General features: G+C 40.5%; 1 protein-coding gene across 4 annotated transcripts in view; it reads right to left on the bottom strand.

Moving 5' to 3' along the window:
- SH3GLB1 (SH3 domain containing GRB2 like, endophilin B1) overlaps positions 1–5130 on the bottom strand; it is a 34643-nt gene extending 29513 nt beyond the window's left edge. For 2 of the 4 annotated variants that reach the window (XM_044914062.1, XM_044914063.1), the window contains exon 1: positions 4787–5130. In XM_044914062.1, the coding sequence (XP_044769997.1) occupies positions 4787–4858 (72 nt within the window). In that variant the 5' untranslated portion in view covers positions 4859–5130. The remainder of the gene's footprint in view (positions 1–4786) is intronic. The other 2 variants (XM_044914064.1, XM_021690259.2) reach the window with 2 other exon arrangements.
- Between the last annotated feature and the right edge of the window lie 10614 nt (positions 5131–15744).

The following is a 15744-nucleotide window of genomic DNA, read 5'->3' as shown; positions in this document are numbered from 1 at the left end:
TAGTACTTCAAAAAATGGATATTTACTACAAAGAAAAAATAATTATGACAAAATGGGGCTAGACTATGAAGTCTTTGAGGGCAGCAACTAGGTCTCATTCATCTTTGTACTTCAGTGCCAAGCACCTAGGAGGTACTCAATAAATACAGATTGAATTAAACAGTTTAATATTTTAGACTGGCATTAGTCAACTTCAAGTTCAGCAGATATAATGTTAGAAAAATACTAACAAAAAGAACAAAATTATTTAACATGCTAAATGATTCAAAGAGTAAACTTTGCATATGGATACCCTGCCTGGTTGAAATGATAGAAAAAATTTAAAAGAACAATGTTGGATACTGTGAGAGGGGAATAAGAAACAGAGTTGATACAAACTTTATATTAAAGATGGGAAAGCCATAGAGAAACAGAATTTTATAGCTCCGAGGGACCTTACATAACAGTTCATTAGAAGAAAAATGCCACACGATCGTACAGAATTGAAAAATGCCACAGGAGTTCACTTCAAGCTCTTGTGGTCTGAGATGGACTTTAAGTTTTATCTTGAGGGAAGGAAAGACTACACAAAGAGGGAGGGGGTAGAGGACATTCATGATGAGTTTAACTGTATGAACAAAAAGTCTACAGTTAGAAAAGTACAAGGTATTTTGGAAATTAAAAAATAATTTGATAGCAATACAGTGTTTATATATGAGTGAGAGAAAAGACAAGGCTGGAAAGGGGTATGTAATGCTCAACTAAGGAGTCTGGACCAAAAAGACAGATACTATAATGTCTTTTTTTTTTTTTTTTTAAAGATTTTATTTATTTATTTGACAGAGACACAGCGAGAGAGGGAACACAAGCAGGGGGAGTGGGAGAGGGAGAAGCAGACTTCCTGCTGAGCAGGGAGCCCGATGTGGGGCTCAAACCCAGGACCCTGGGATCATGACCTGAGCCGAAGGCAGACGCTTAACGACTGAGCCACCCAGGCGCCCCAAGAATAAATGTCTTTTAAGACAGTATTAAAGTAACAATTTATGGAGGGCAAATTACCTGATGCTTTTGTATTCTATTATTTTGAGGGAGTTAAGAATAATAAAAGCACCCAAACAGACTGTTAAGGAATGAATATATCTATTCATCATATATTTTTACCCCAACATTCTTTCAAAGTTGTAAGGCATATAAACAGATTTTATGAGTGAGAATAGAGTGATGAAACCCATTTGTATGTTTAATAGTTTTTCTTTTTTAAAACAGGGAGTGTTTACTTGTTAACATAATAACAAAAATTTTTAAGTAAAATGAAAAAAGATATGGCAGTTGGCCACCCAAAGAATGGTCTATTCCTTAAGGTATAATTTGATTTGAATAGAAATTATTATTTAGAAATGTGAAAGCTAAATTCCATTCCTACTGTTCTTATTGCTTATAATGAGTAACTGGCATAGTTCTTACCCTATTCTTAGCATGAAACTTGGCACTTGACACTATACTGATGTCAACGCAATTTAGCCTGGGAATTCAGTTATTGACTAAATACTAAAATGACAAAGCAATGTTTTTGTTGAAAATTACCAAACAACATTCCAAATTTCACGTGTTACATTTTGGAATTATTTTTTTCCCTTACATAATGAAAAAAAAAAAACCAACAGTACTGTGCAAAATGTCAAAACATTCAAAAGTACGATAGTATAATGAAACTCAGCTTCGTAACTGTCAACATTCCGTCAATGTTTCAACTACTCCCCTTTTCTCTCTTCTGGAATATTTTTTTTTTTTTTAAGATTTTATTTATTTATTTGAGAGAGGGGGGAGGGTCAGAGGGAGAAGCAGACTCTGCCGAGCAGGGAGCCCGGTGCGGGACTCGATCCCGGGACTCCAGGATCATGACCTGAGCCGAAGGCAGTCGCTTAACCAACTGAGCCACCCAGGCGCCCCTCTCTTCTGGAATATTTTAAAGCAATCCTCAGACATGATATAGTTTATACATAAATATTTCGGAATCTATTTCTAACAGATACAGACTTAATATAAAAAGACATACTGAAGTCTGTTCCTCCTGAAATTTTTCCCTTCTTCAGTAAATGGCTCAAGCCAAAACCTTATAGCCATCCGTAACTCATCTTTCCTCCTTCCTACCCTAGAGCCAATCTGGGAAGCAATACTGAATAGATTCTGAACCTTCCCTGCTATCACTTTCACCTAAGTTATATCACTTTTTGCCTATCCTATGGCTACAGCTCCCTAACTGATGTCCTTAGTACCCCAGAACCTCAGTCTTTGCACTTGTTCCTTCTGCCTAAATTGCTTTTCCTCCAAAAAACTGGAACTGTCACTTCCTTGAGGTCTTTTGGAATTTGATCCTATTGGAAAGGCTTGCCATGATCATTATGTCTATACAACATGGCAAAAACTGCCACCCCCGCCATTTACTTATTACCTCTGGCCTTTTTCTCCATCACCTGATGTATTTACTGTTAGATTATAAGCTCCAGGAGGGCAGATGTTTTGTTAATTTATTCACTGCTGTATCACCAGTGTCCAAAACAGTGTAAGGCAGACACGGAGTAGGCATGAAAGTATTTAATACTGAAAATTATTTGATAGCTCAAGAGATTAGGACAGACTTTAAAAACTAAAGAATCTGAAACAATGAGTAATTAAAATTCATCTAGGGTATGGGCGCCTGGGTGGCTCAGATGGTTAAGCGTCTGCCTTCGGCTCAGGTCATGATCTCAGGGTCCTGGGATCGAGTCCCACATCGGGCTTCCTGCTCCTTGGGAGCCTGCTTCTCCCTCTGCCTCTCTCTCTCTCTCTGTCTCTCATGAATAAATAAAAAAAATCTTTAAAAAAAAAAAAAAAAAAAAAAAAAATTCATCTAGGGTACTCTTTTGAGAACTTTGCTAGATTTTTTATATCAAGTCTGTTGACAATTTAAATCAAATTCTAGTACATGTGTCTGTCCTATTTAAGCACCGTGGATTATGTACCTGAAAACATACCTGTCTTTAAAAGTGTCATTATAATGTCAAATCTCCACTCAGCAAACAAAATCATTGGGAATCAGCAATAAAACACCAAAGGCCTCTTTTCAGTTAACTTTAAGTCTCACAAATCAAATTCATTTCAGACCTTCAAGCAGTCATTCTTCTTGCTCCCCATCTTTGAGCTATTAAAAGTAGGTTAATTTAAATCAAGAAATTATTTTAACCATACAGCTCAATGTCTTTACAATATAGCTTATATTTTCATGGAGAATAGGGAGATGAGGGTTAAGGCAGCTAGCTTATTACTCACTATGCAGATTATGGAACTGAGAATCAAGACCTAGAAGGAATTTCCCATGCCGTAAGTGCTATCTGCTTAAGTATTATTGAAATGCTCAGACTGTAGTACTAGATGATCTTTAAGGTCTCTCTAGCCTGTAACATTCTGTTATTCTATATCTACAATGCCTACCCTGGAAGAGAGAAGCAGCTTGCAATGAGTAGTAGATCAGACAGCACTTGGCTATTTACTAGCCATGCAAGTTAATCAAGTTTCTTAACCTCTCTAAGGCTACTTCCTTATATATAAAAGGAGTTAATAATATCTATCTGGCAAAATTACAGAAAGGATAGTAGGTAATCTGTCAAATGCCTTGCAAACGTTTGACGGTTTTTTCACAATATAGGCAGCTATTACCTTGCTCTAGTTCTACCATTCTTTTGCCAAGAGCAGTGCAATGTAAGATCAACTATACCAATAAAATTGCGGTAAAGGAGACAAGTATAGTAGTAAAGGCAGGACAACTGATTTACATTTCAGTATTGGTTTGGTATGCATATTAGAAAACTATTTTTGTTTTCTCTTTACAAAAGAGAATGTTGTTGCTACTGTGACTATGCCATTAACACCAGATTGTTTATAACTCTTGTTGTGGTGAAATTTACATCTGCTCATGGCTTTAACTGAGTTGGCATAATGTGGGTGATGACTGTGGAAAACTGTCCAAGTTCCCTAGACTGATACTTCTTTGTGGAATGCCGCGAGAGAGCTACATTTCCCCCTTAAAGTGTATTTGAAACACAAAACTCTGACAACAGGCAAAACACGAGTCTCCCCCTCCCCCCTCTCCAAGCCCTACTGCCGGTGCTTCCCATTTTGAGCATGAGTGGGAACCCCCAAACTCCAGGCTTCCCAAGGCCTTGGCGGAGTAAGGACGCCAACTGGTGATCTCCATTTCACCGCGGACTGCCTAAGCCCAGCGACCGTCCTTTCAGGGAGAGAGAGAGAGAGAGGGCTGGAAGGAACTGTGTTGGCAGCTCTTTGGGTTCAGGGGCAGGAAAAAGAAACTTCCTTCTTGGACTCCGCGGGGAGAGTGAGGGAGACGAAAGGAAAGGGTGGGGGTGGTGCAAGAAAGGTCTGTGTCTCGGTTACCGCGCGGGACTCGCAGGGCCCTCGCCCGCCCCAGGAGGGCGGCCACACCAGCACCGTCGTCGTGGGGCCAGAAAGGCGGGCGGTGCTGTGCCTCGGCCCGCGGCCGAACTCGAGATGTCCTTCAGGGGCCGGGGAAGCTCCCGGCAGCGTCCCCACCCCGCCTCGCTTCCGGGGAAGCGGCGGTTGAACTGGAGGTGGGCAGAAAACGGCCGCCGGACCCGGAGGGGCACCAGGCCGCGCCCATCAGCCAGGCCTCCGGCCGCAGGCCTGCCAGCCAGTCGGTGAAGCCGGGTGCGGAGAGCGCCGCCGCCTCGGCGGCCCCTCCTTGGCCCTCTCGGGCGCCGCCGGCCCTCCCCCCCACGCCCTACCGTGGTACCTGCACTGCACGACTGAGGAAGGTTCCCGCGTCGGCCGCCAGCTTCTTCACGTTGAAGTCCATGATGTTCATCCTGGGCGGCAGCCGGGCGGAGCTGCCGGCTGACCTAGCGGGGAGGCGCCGCGGCCGGGCTGGGGCGCCGGGCGAGAGTGGCGGGGGCAGACGGGGGAGGGGGGGGGAGGCGGCGCCCGCTCCGCCGCCGCAGCTGTCGTTTCCGTGAAGGGGAAGCGAGAGGGTGGGGCGAAGGGAGAGAACAAGCGCTTCGAGGCGGGCCGCGCGCCCAGGCGGCGGCGGCGGCGGCGGCGGCGGCGGCCGAGACGCAGGGCCTGCTCCGCCGGGAGTGGGGCGTTAGCGTCGGCACTAGCCGCGGTGGGCGTGTCGGACACTGACCGACTGGTAATCCGCCGTGTGGGGTGGGGTCTCGGACCGAGGAAGCCGGCGCGGGCCGCGGGGTGGAGCCTTTTCAGAGGTTATCGCGGGAACAGCGACCCCTTCTGGATCGCCGCGGCGCAGTCGCTGGGCGCGCCGGAAGCTCGGCCAGCCGCCCAGTAGGGAGGGTCATGTTACCCCCGAGAAGGGAGTCTCGGGGTCGTAGAGCTGCTGTAGGTTTGCATTTAAGCCCCTGAAAACTAAAAGCAGAGACAACCCAAATTCCCCTTTTTGTTTTAAGAGAAAATTTGAAAATTGTAGTATAGAATTACACTATCTGTGAAATTAGAACCAGCAGCTCCCTGTCATCTTGTGGCACAAGCGCCCCGCTTATCCCGGACGCCTGGTGGCACTCGGCGAACGTTTGCTATTAGAATAGGGTTGAACTTATAGTTCCCACCGAGTCTGTTGTTCATTCAGCATTACTGAGAATCTTCTGTGTACCAGGACTGAATCAGGTGCTGAGATACCATGCTGAACAAGACTGTCCCTGGCCTCAAGGAGCTCTCAGTTCGGTTACTTGACAACCTTCGGGGACATCTCCACCCCCACCTCAAGCTCTGTTAACTATTTGCTGCTGAAGGGACTTTGTGACTGTTTTAAGGCAGCAGGCCCACGCTGGATTACGGGAGGAACATGAGATGCCTACTGTGTGCAAAGTGCGGTGACGGGGGACACAAAGTGCCAGGTGGAGGACGCAAAGAAGTATAAAATGGTGAGTGAGATAGAATAACTCTTAACCCTTAACATTCAGCCTGGGGAATTTTAATAAATGAGAATATGATGTGAAATCTGTTCAAGAGCCCATGATTCCAAGTAACTTCCTAAGCATCTTTCATGATGCCAACCTATGTTTGAATTACGTTAAAACAGGAGATAGCACAGAGGGAGAGACAGTATTTCAAGAATAAGAAAACACTCCATGTTATTTTTTGTCACTGTCCTTTCGTTACATTAGGGCTGGGAAAATGCAGGCCAGCAGGCAATGAAATGAGCTCATGTTTGTGCTTTAATGTTTTACTGAAGCGGTCACAGAAGCAGTAGCTGTTGTTAAAGGCTGAAAGATTCGTTCCTAAAGACAAAAAGAATAGCAGATATGTATAAATGTTTGTGTTCTTTTATTTTTTTGTGGTGGTGACAGAAACAACCACTTCTTTCTAAGGTACCTCCAAAAGAATGAGTCTCCAAGACCAAAACTACTCCGTGTATCTTTCATCTCAACCTGTTTTCCCAGAAATATGAAAAAAGGAAATATGTAATCAGGAATCTTGTTTTTCATTTATTGTCCATTTTAGATTTTTATGTGGAAAAGCACTTTCTCTCTTTCTGGACATCTGTCTTCACAATAAGTATATTTGCTGTAATCTATGTTCATTCCATTTTAGGATCACAAAACTGTGCCCACCATTAATAGAAAAAACTCTGAATCCTCTTCCTCAAACATGTAGATCTTCCTAACTTGAAAAAAAAAAACAAAAAAAACTTCTAACTTGTTGAGTCCTTTAGAGCTATAATACTGTTTCTCTTGTTTCACTGACAAAATCATAAGACTCGTGTATTGCCTCTATTCTCTTACTATCCATTTCCTGCCTGTTTCAATGCAGTTGACTTCCATTGCTATAACTACACCTAAATAGCATTCTTGAGGTTGCCAATTATCTTCTTGATAAACTCATTGGCTTTTTCTCAGACTTCCACAGGACTCTATTCTCCACCTTCCCAATGATGCACACCTTTATAGGCCCTTATTATTTCCTGGTTTGCCCTCTACCTCCTGGACTTGTCCATTCTATTCTGCTGGCACTTCTGATGGCTTTACTGTAGGTATTCCTTAAGTTCAATGTTTAGCACTTTTTTTTAGTTCTCTTTTCTTTGATTAGTTTCTTAATCATGACTTCAATTATACCACTTCATTCTTTCATGCATTCATTCAGTAAATATTTTTTGGACATCTACTGTGTGCCACATGGTAATGTTCTTGTGGCTGGCAGGCAACAAGACAGAACAGCCCTTGCTCTCATGGGATTTTATAACTAATCTGGTAAGACAGAAGTTGAATAAGTAAAGTGTGATGAAATGCCAAGGAGGAATCCAGAGTGCTTTTAAATGTTCATTTCCAGCCTGTACCTAGTAACCTGAATTCTAATTTGGAGGTTTGGTCTTCCTGTAAGCGTTCTAGATCACCTTTTAATGCTTTCTTTTTCTGTCCCCTATACTAACTTCTTATTCCAATACAAAGTATTATGAAAGCAATATTTTTAAGATCATACAAAGTGCTGAATACCTGAAATCTTCCCCCAAATTTTTAGCTTAAAAAAAATAAAACCTTTATAAAAATGGTTTTGTAGGTAGTATGATATGCATTTTAATTTTTTTTTGTTTTTTTTTGCTGGTGGCTGACAAGGTGTTCATTACCTCATGTCTAGACCAATGACATCTAAAGTGGTGGAATATGTACTTCTTTGGGGTATGCAATATGACCCACTGGAGTGCAGAAAAAATATTATAAGTTTGGTTTGTATTTTATCTAACAAATAGGAAAAATTTGTTTCATTAATTTTTTCAAAAGTATGGATTGACCCTGGTGTCCTAACTTTGCACTTTAACATTTAGACACATGTCACAGATAGTAAATGAGGTATCCTAAGGGAAGAATGGGAATTTCACAACTTCAAGAGTTGAAATTAGTAATTTCCTTTAATTATTTGCATCAGCATATGGTAACATAATACAGTGTGGCTGGTTAAGTGTATTTATAGATGATATTATCGATCCAGTTTTAACTAAATAAACCTCCACAAAAATGGGCAAGTAGCCTAAAGAGTTTTCCCCCACCCTCTTATACTGTTGGTGGGAATGCAAACTGGTGCAGCAAGTCTGGAAAATAGTATGGAGGTTCCTCAAAAAGTTAAAAATAAAACTACCCTATGACCCAGCAACTGCACTACTAGGTTTTTATCCAAAGGATTCAAAACTACAGATTCAAAGGGGTACATGCACCCTGAATATTTGGGAAGATTTTATTTATTTGAGGGCGGGAGAGAGAGAGAGAGCGAGCACGGCGCACCAGTGCTAAGGGCAGAAGGGGAGGGAGAGGGACAAGCAGACTCCACACTGAGCCTGATGCAGGGCTCGGTCTCATAACCCTGAGATCATGACCTGAGCTGAAACCAAGAGCTGGTTGCCCAACCAGCTGAGCCACCGAGGTGCCCCCTCCCTGATGTTTATAGCAGCATTATCAATAATAACTAAACTGTAGGAAGAGCCCAGATGTCCCATTGACTAATGAATGGATGAAGAAGATGTGAGATATATATATATATATACACACATATACACACAGTGGAATATTATGCAGCCTTCATAAAGAATGAAATCTTGGGGCACCTGGGTGGCTCAGTCGTTAAGTGTCTGCCTTCGGCTCAGGTCATGATCCCAGGATCCTGGGATCGAGCCCCGCATCGGGCTCCCTGCTCCGTGGGAAGCCTGCTTCTCCCTCTCCCATTCCCCCTGCTTGTGTTCCCTCTCTCACTGTCTCTCTGTGTCAAATAAATAAAATCTTAAAAAAAAGAATGAAATCTTGCCATTTGCAGTGATGCGGGTAGAGCTAGAGTGTATTAAGCTAAGCTAAGTAAGTCAGTCAGAGAAAGACAAATACCATATGTGGAATTTAAGAAACAAAACAGATGAACATATGGGAACAAAAAAAAAGTGGGAAGCAAACCACAAGAGTCTCTTAATGATGAAGAACAAACTGAGGGTTGACGGAGGGAGGTGGGTGGAGGATGGGCTAAATGGGTGATGGGGATTAAGGAGGGCACTTGTTAGGATGAACACTGGGTTTTATATGTAAGTGATGAATCACTAAATTCTATTCCTGAAACCAATAATACACTATATATTACCTAACTAGACTTTAAATAAAAATTTGAAAAGGGAAAGAAAGAATTTCCCCAAAGAAACCATCATCACAGGTAAGTAAACAAGAAATGCCAGTCGAATATATCAGGAAGGCTGTTGAAATATGGATTAAAAGATGGTTAAAACTTGGTTCCACCTTTCAAGGAACTCATAATCTAGTGGGGGAAACAAATTTGTAAAGTAAAACACAATGTGAAAACGTTATACAAGTTTGTATGGAAGATTGGGCAAGAGGGGCACCTGGGTGGCTCAGTTGGTTGAGCATGAGATTCATGGTTTTGGCTCAGGTCATGATCTCAGGGTCGTGAGATCAAGCCCTGCCCTGTGTCAGGCTCCACGCTCAGCAGGGAGTTTGCTTGGAATTCTCTCTCCCTCTGCCCCTCCCCCCTCCACTTCCATGTGCGCTCTTTCTCTCTCTTAAATAAATAAATAAATCTTAAAAAAAATTAAGAAAAAGATGGGGGAGAGTGAGAGGAACGGGGTATTAGCTAACAGGGTAATAGAGGTGATAATTAAGACTGTGGCTGGCTTTTGATTGATTTCATCTGGAAGATTGAAGTTTGAGGGTGAGGAGAGATGATCAGACTTTTAATTTAGAACATTTTTGGGTAGTGTGGATAATGAACTGGGGAAGGGCAAAGACAGATAGGAAGACCAATTAAGATTCTGTTGCCATAACTCACCCTGTACTCTGCTGTCTTGATATTTTAAATTTAGAAATCTCATTTTGACCAAAATTCCCTCATTTGATCTCTCTCATTCCTTCGCTCATTTAGTGTGTTCTTACTATCATCAAAGCCTGCAGGCCCATGCCTCATTATTGTTCTTCCGATTTTTAACTCTCACCAGCACTCTCAGTTCCCTCTATCCTTCTGACCCATCAACCTACATTCCCAAATGAATGTTTTCTCTGTTCATGCTCTCAAACTGCCAAGCATTTTTAGGGAAAATGACACAACTTTGTAGATGGATGCTACTACCAATGCATGATTGCCCATTTCCATTGAACCTTTATAATTGCTTAGAAGTGCTTTTACTTCTTCCTGATGAACTCCTCCTCATACTTCTGCAGACCCTACTGTGTAACTTTGCCACTTCCTTTAAGATGCCTGCTCTATTCTCATATGTCCTTATTCTCAGCCTTTGATACTTTTTCTTAACAGAGAAACTATAAAAAAAACTCTCATCAAGCTATACGGCAGGAGTTCCTTCAAATTCCCATATTTCCACCTTTTGTCCTTTCCACCCACCCTGCACGCCCATCGTTATTGCCAAATGCTTCAAAGGAAGAGGTATCCCAGGTGTTCTCTTCTGAGTCAAGGAACTGCTCGCTTAATCTTGGCTGTGCATTGGCATCACCTGGAAAGTTTAAGCAACTACCGATGTCTCAACCCCACCCCCAGAGTGTGGACCAGGCATTGGGATGTTTAGAAGCTCCTCCAGGTGATTCTAATGTGTGCCCTAGGTTGAGAATGAACCCATCATCCTCTGAAAACTTGCTCCGCAGTCTCTAGCCTATGCTTATAGGCAGATTCCCTTTCTCTCTTTTTTTAAAAAATATTTTATTTATTTATTTATTCATGAGAGACAGAGAGAGAGAGGGAGAGGGAGAAGCAGGTTTCCCGTGGAGCAGGGAGCCTGATGCGGGACTTGATCCCAGAACTCTGGGATCGTGACCTGAGCTAAAGGCAGACACCTAATGGCTGAACCACCCAGGTGCCCCAGATTCCCTTTCTCTTACTGGATTGGGTCCCTCAAGGGCAGCAGCCATTTCTTATTCATTCTTATAGTTTTATGGTCTACATTCCTGGCAACATAGCGGATTCTCAATTTGTTAAATGAATGAAGTAATCAAATCAAGATGTATACAGTTCTTTTGTGGCCCCTCCTCTCCAATCTAAATGTCCAGCTACAGATTGAATATTTCCAGTGCTGAGCCTGTTTAGTTTGCTTTTCTTTTGTTTCTTTTTTTAAAGATTTTATTTATTTATTTAAGAGACAGAGTGAGCGAGAGAGGGAGAGAAAGAGCACACGAGCAGGGGCAGAGGGAGAGGGAAAAGCAGGCTCCCCTGGTGAGCAGGGGGCCCACATGGGGCTCCATCCCAGGATCCCGGGATCATGACCTGAGCTGAAGGCAGTCTCTTAGCCGACTGAGCCACCCAAGTGTCCCTAGTTTGCTTTTCTTAAAAGTTGGTTTTCTTCTTGGGTTTCCTGTAATGGTAAATTGAATTATATGCACCAAATCACCTAAGCTAAAAATCTGAGTCCCCTGTGATTATTTACTCTTATTTCTCACACGCAATTGATCAAGTCCTGACAATTTTTTCGCTGAACTATTTCTCATCTTCATCTTCCTTTTTTTTTTGAAATTGAGGTATAATTGACATACCACATTATATTAGTTTCAAGTGTACAACATAATGATTCACTATGTTGAATCAGTTACAAAACTTTTTTTCTTGTGACAACTTTTAAGAACTATTCTCTTTGCAACTTTCAAGTATACAATATAGTATTTTTAACTATAGTCACCATGTTGTACATTACATCCCCATTACTTATTTATTTTATAACTTGAAGTTTGTATCTTTTGGCCCCTTTCACCTGTTTCTTCCCCCGAGCTTCCTATGGCAACCACCAATCAGTTCTCTGTATCTGTGAACTTGGGTTTGTAGTTATTATTGTTGTTTTAGATTTCACAGATAAGTGATATCATATGGTATTTGTCTTTCTCTATTTCACTTAGCATACTAAGTCCACCCATGTTTTCACAAATAGCAAGATTTTATTCTCTTTATGGCTGAATAATACTCCACTGTGTATATGTTTACATTTACCACATATCATATTTTCTTTATCCATTCATCCACTGATGGACACTTAGGTTATTTCCATATCTTGGCTCTTGTAAATAATACTATAATGAAGGAATATGGGGGTGCAGAAATCTTTTTGAGTTAGTGCTTTCAGTTTTTTTAGGTAAATGCCCAGGAGTGGAATTGCTGTATCACATAAAGTTCTTTTTTTAATTTTTGGAGAATCTCCATACTGTTTTCCAGGTAGCTGCACCAATTTACATTTGCACCATCAGTGCATAATGATTCTCTTTTCTCCATATCCTCGCCAACACTTATTTCCTGACTTTTGAAAATAGCCATTCTAGGGGCGCCTGGGTGGCTCAGTCATTAAGCATCTGCCTTCGGCTCAGGTCATGATCCCAGGGTCCTGGGATCGAGCCCCGCATCGGGCTCCCTGCTTGGTGGGAAGCCTGCTTCTCCCTCTCCCACTCCCCCTGCTTGTGTTCCCTCTCTCACTGTCTCTCTGTGTCAAATAAATAAATAAAATCTTAAAAAAAAAAAAAGAAAATAGCCATTCTAACAGGTGTGAAGTGGTGGTTTTGGTTTGCATTTCCCTGATGATTAATGATGTTGAGCATATTTTCATGTACCTGTTGGCCATCCGAATATGTTCTTTGGAAAAATGTCTCCTCAGATCTTCTGCCCACTTTTTAATTGGATTTTTTTTTTGCTATTGAATTGTATGACTTCTTTATGTATTTTGGATTTTAACCCCTTATCAGACATATGACTTGCAAATATTTTCTCCCATTCAGTAGGTTGCCTTTACATTTTGTTGTTTTCCTTGCTATGTAGAAGCTTTTTAAGTTTGATATAGTCCCACTTGTTTATTTTTGCTTTTGTTGCTTTTGGTGTCAGGTTAAAAAAAATCATCACCAAGATCTATGTCAAGGAGTTTACTGCCTATGTTTTCTTCTGGGAGTTTTATGGTTTCAGGTCTTATATATAAGTCTTTAATCCATTTGAGTTAATTTTTGTGTGTGGTGTAATATAGCAGTCCAGTTTCATTCTATTGCATGTGGCTGTCCAATTTTACTATCACCATTTATTGAAAAGACTATCCTTTCCCCATTGTTCTTGGCTTCTTTGTCATAAATTAATAGAACATATATGTGTGGGTTTATTTCTAAGCTGTCTATTCTGTTCTATTGATCTATGTGTTTGTTTTTTGACAGTACTATATTGTTTTGATTACTATAGCTTTGTAATACAGTTTGAAATCAGCATTGCCTCCAGCTTTGTTCTTCCTTATCAAGATTGCTTTGACTATTCTTTTTGTAATTGATTTTTAGTTTCATACCATTGTGTTCAGAAAAGATACTTGATATAATTTCAGTTTTCATAAACTTATTAAGACTTATTTTTTGGCCTAATATATGATCCATCCTGGAGAATGTTGCATGTCTACTTGAGAAGAATGTGTGTTCTGTTGTTTTTGGGTGGAATGTTCTATATAAATTTGTTAAGTTCTTCCAGTCTAATGTGTCATTTAAGGCCAATATTTCTTATTGATTTTCTGTCTGGATTATCTATCCACTGATGTAAATGGGGTAATATAGTCCCCAACTATATTGTATTGCTGTCTGTTTCTCCTTTTAGGTCTATTTGTATTTGCTTTATATATTTAGGTACGCCTATATATATACTGGATGCATGAATATTTATAAATATTAAATTCTCTTGTTGGATTGCCCCTTTGTCGTTATGTAATGCCCTTTGTCTCCTATTATAGTCTTTATTTTAAAATCTAGTTTGTCTGATATAAATATAGCTATCCCAGTTTGTTTGTTTGTTTTTGGTTTTCATTTGCATAGAATCCCTTTTCATCCTTTCACTTCCAGTCTGTATGTGTCCTTACATTGGAAGTCTTTTGTAGGCAGCATAAAAAATGGGTCTTGTTTTCTTACCATTTAGCGATTCTGTGTCTTGTAGTTGGAGAATTTACCCCATTTACATTTAAAGTAATTATTGATAGTTATGTACTTAAGACATTTTGTTAATTATTTTGGGCTGTTTTGTAGTTCCCTTTTGTTCCTTTTTTCTTCTTTTGCTCTCTTACTCATAGTTTGATGATATGCTTAGATTCCTTTATCTTTTGTGTATCTACTATAGGATTTTCCTTTGTGGTTACATGAGGCTTACATATAACAACTTTTATCTATAGCAGTCTATTTTAAGTTGATAACAACTTAAGTTTGATTGCATTCTAAAGTTCTACATTTTTACTGTACTTCCCTATCCCCTTGTTTTATGTATTTGATGTCACATTTTACATCCTCTTATCCTGTGTATGCCTTAACTAATTATTATAGTTATAGTTATTTTTACTTTTTTCTTTTTATAAGTGTTAATCCATTACCTTTACCATATATTTACCTTTCCTGTGAGATGTAGTCTTTCATATGTTTTCTTGTTACTAATTAGCACCTTTTCTTTTCAGCTTGAAGAAGTCCATCTGCCATTTTATGTAAAGCCAGTTTAGTGATGATGTACTTTTTAAGCTTTTGCTTGTCTAGAAACTCTTTATCTGTTCTTCAGTTCTGAATGATAACTGTTCATGTATTCATGGTTGGAAGTTTTTTTCTTTCAGTACTTTGAATCATGCCACTCCCTTCTGGCCTGCAAAGTTTTTAACAACAACAACAAAAATCTGCTTGTAGTTATATGGGTGGGGTCCTCTTGTACATAACAAGTTGTTTTTCTCTTGTGGCTTTTAAGATTCTCTCTTTGTGTTTGACTTTTGACATTTTAATTATAACGTCTTTTAGTGTGGGTCTCCTTGGATTCATCTTATTTGGGACTTTCTGGGCTTCCTGGATCTGGATATCTGGTTAGTTCTCCAGGTTAAAGAAGTTTTCAGGCATTATTTCTTCAAATAATTTTTCACCCCTTTCTCTCTCTTTTCTCTTTCTGGAATCCCTATAATAAATATTCTAGTCTGTTTGATGTTGTTCCATAAGTCCCATAAGCTATCTTCCTTTCTTTTTTTTTTTTTTTTCATTATATTTTCTTTTTGCTGTTCTGGTTGATTGAAGTCCACGGTCCTGTCTTCAGACTAACTGAACCTTTTTCTTCCTTCATCTAGCCTGCTGTTGAACCCCTCTAGCCTATTTTTCAGTTCAGTTATTGTAGTCTTAAGCTCTGTGACTTTCGTTTGGTACTTTCTTATATTTTCTTTTTTTAAAAAATATTTTATTTATTTATTTGACAGAGAGAGGGAACACAAGCAGGGGGAGTGGGAGAGGGAGAAGCAGTCTTCCCGCCGAGCAGGGAGCCCGATGTGGGGCTTGATCCCAGGACCCTGGGACCATGACCTGAGCTGAAAGCAGCCGCTTAACTGACTGAGCCACCCAGGCGCACTGGTACTTTCTTTTTTTTTTTTTTAAAGATTTTATTTATTTATTTGAGAGAGAGAGAATGAGATAGAGACAGCATGAGAGGGAGGAGGGTCAGAGGGAGAAGCAGACCCCCCGCTGAGCAGGGAGCCCGATGTGGGACTCGATCCCGGGACTCCAGGATCATGACCTGAGCCTAAGGCAGTCGTTTAACCAACTGAGCCACCCAGACGCCCGCACTGGTACTTTCTTATATTTTCTATCTCTTTGTTGAAGTTCTTACTGTGTTCATTCATTCTTCTCCCAAGTTTGGTGAGCATCTTTATGACCATTCCTTTGAACTCTTTATCAGATAAATCATTTACCCCTGCTTCATTAAGGTTTTTTCTGAAATTTTATCTTGTTCTTTTGTTTG

The sequence above is a fragment of the Neomonachus schauinslandi genome, chromosome 4 (assembly GCF_002201575.2).
Source record: "Neomonachus schauinslandi chromosome 4, ASM220157v2, whole genome shotgun sequence".
NCBI classification, from domain to species: Eukaryota; Metazoa; Chordata; class Mammalia; order Carnivora; family Phocidae; genus Neomonachus; species Neomonachus schauinslandi.
This window is presented reverse-complemented; position numbering and strand designations above follow the sequence as displayed.